The sequence below is a fragment of the Antrostomus carolinensis genome, unplaced genomic scaffold, assembly GCF_000700745.2.
Source record: "Antrostomus carolinensis isolate BGI_N321 unplaced genomic scaffold, ASM70074v2 scaffold43244, whole genome shotgun sequence".
In the NCBI taxonomy this organism is placed as follows: Eukaryota; Metazoa; Chordata; class Aves; order Caprimulgiformes; family Caprimulgidae; genus Antrostomus; species Antrostomus carolinensis.
Window position 1 is genome coordinate 1 of NW_010310880.1, and position 1,185 is coordinate 1,185.

At 57.8% G+C, this 1,185-nt stretch overlaps 1 protein-coding gene across 1 annotated transcript; it reads right to left on the reverse strand.

The window, feature by feature from the left end:
• Window positions 1-8: 8 nt before the first annotated feature.
• Window positions 9-1,180, reverse strand: DRC2 (dynein regulatory complex subunit 2; the record flags this gene model as incomplete). The annotated part of the gene is made up of 5 exons (XM_010166555.1): window positions 9-227; window positions 304-501; window positions 599-737; window positions 847-1,016; window positions 1,088-1,180. Coding segments are annotated over 5 exons (819 nt in total), but the record flags the coding sequence as incomplete, so codon positions are not given.
• Window positions 1,181-1,185: the final 5 nt, after the last annotated feature.

Consider the following 1,185-nt stretch of genomic DNA (forward strand, 5'->3'; position numbering starts at 1 on the left):
GGTCTCACCTTCTTCACCACCCGCCTCAGCACCTTCAGGGCAGCACCACTCTGCACCGTGAGCCTGACCAGGCTGCTGTGGGCCTTCGCCCTGGCCTGGTTCATCTCACTCTTGAGCTCCTGGAGCTGCCTCAGGACCTTTTCCTTCTCCTCCCGCGTGCGCCGGTTCTGCTCCTCACCCACCCGGAGGTGAGCTGCCATCCGGCCCTTGGTGGCTGTGATCAAATCCTGGGGACAAGCAAAATGTGAGCAGCAGGACACGGTGTCACCAACTCTCAGGGTCACCCATGTGCCCTGCCAAGACCTGGAGCTTTTGCAGCCTCTTTGCCTGTGTCTCTATTTCCCTGGAGCTCTTCTTGTCCTTCTGCTTCAGCGCCTCGTAAGTGATCTTCTGGTGCTCGGTGGCCTCTGAGTAGCTCTGTATGGCCCGTTGGAACTGTCTCCAGAGCATCTCCACCTTCCCACCCAGCTCCATGCGGCTGTACTGCTCCTCCAGCATGCTCTGGGGACAGAGATGAGTGTGGGTGACCCATCACCTCCCTGTGTGCTCTGCTCACAAGCTCTGAAAGGCTCCTTCACCGGTTCCTCCCCATCCATACCTTGTTTCTGATGTCATTCCAAGCACTCTGGAAATTCAATGTGGCCTCATGGTCCTTCTCAGTGTAATTTTGCTCCATGGCCAACGCCACGTGTTGCAGGTAGCAGCTTTCTCGCTCGTGTTGCTCCAGGATGATCCTCCTGAGGAAAACAAGCTGCTCACAGAAGGAATCCACAGCAGTTCCAAGGATTCTGAGGGCTCAGAACCAAGACAGCCAACAAATGTCACTATCCATCTCTTGCTTTGTACCTTTCAGCTTCAAATTCAGTCACCAGAGCCTGGAGCTGGGCGCTGTACCCCTCCTCCAGGCACCTCAGGCGGCAGCGCTGGAGCTGGAGCAGCCGGTCCGTGTTGTGCAGGTGACTGCGCAGAGCCCGGCCGTGCTGCTCCTCCGCCTCCTCCAGGTCTCTGACCAAGGACTGCAGAGATTTTTTGGGGGGGTCACAGGTGAACCCTGACACCATCCCTACCCTGCCAGCCCTAAGCTCGCCTTGATGACGTTGTCCTTGCAGTCCATCACCCGGGAGAAGGTCTGGCTGAGGATCTCCATGTCCTGGTGCAGCTCCTTGTCCTTGGTCTCCCGCAGCA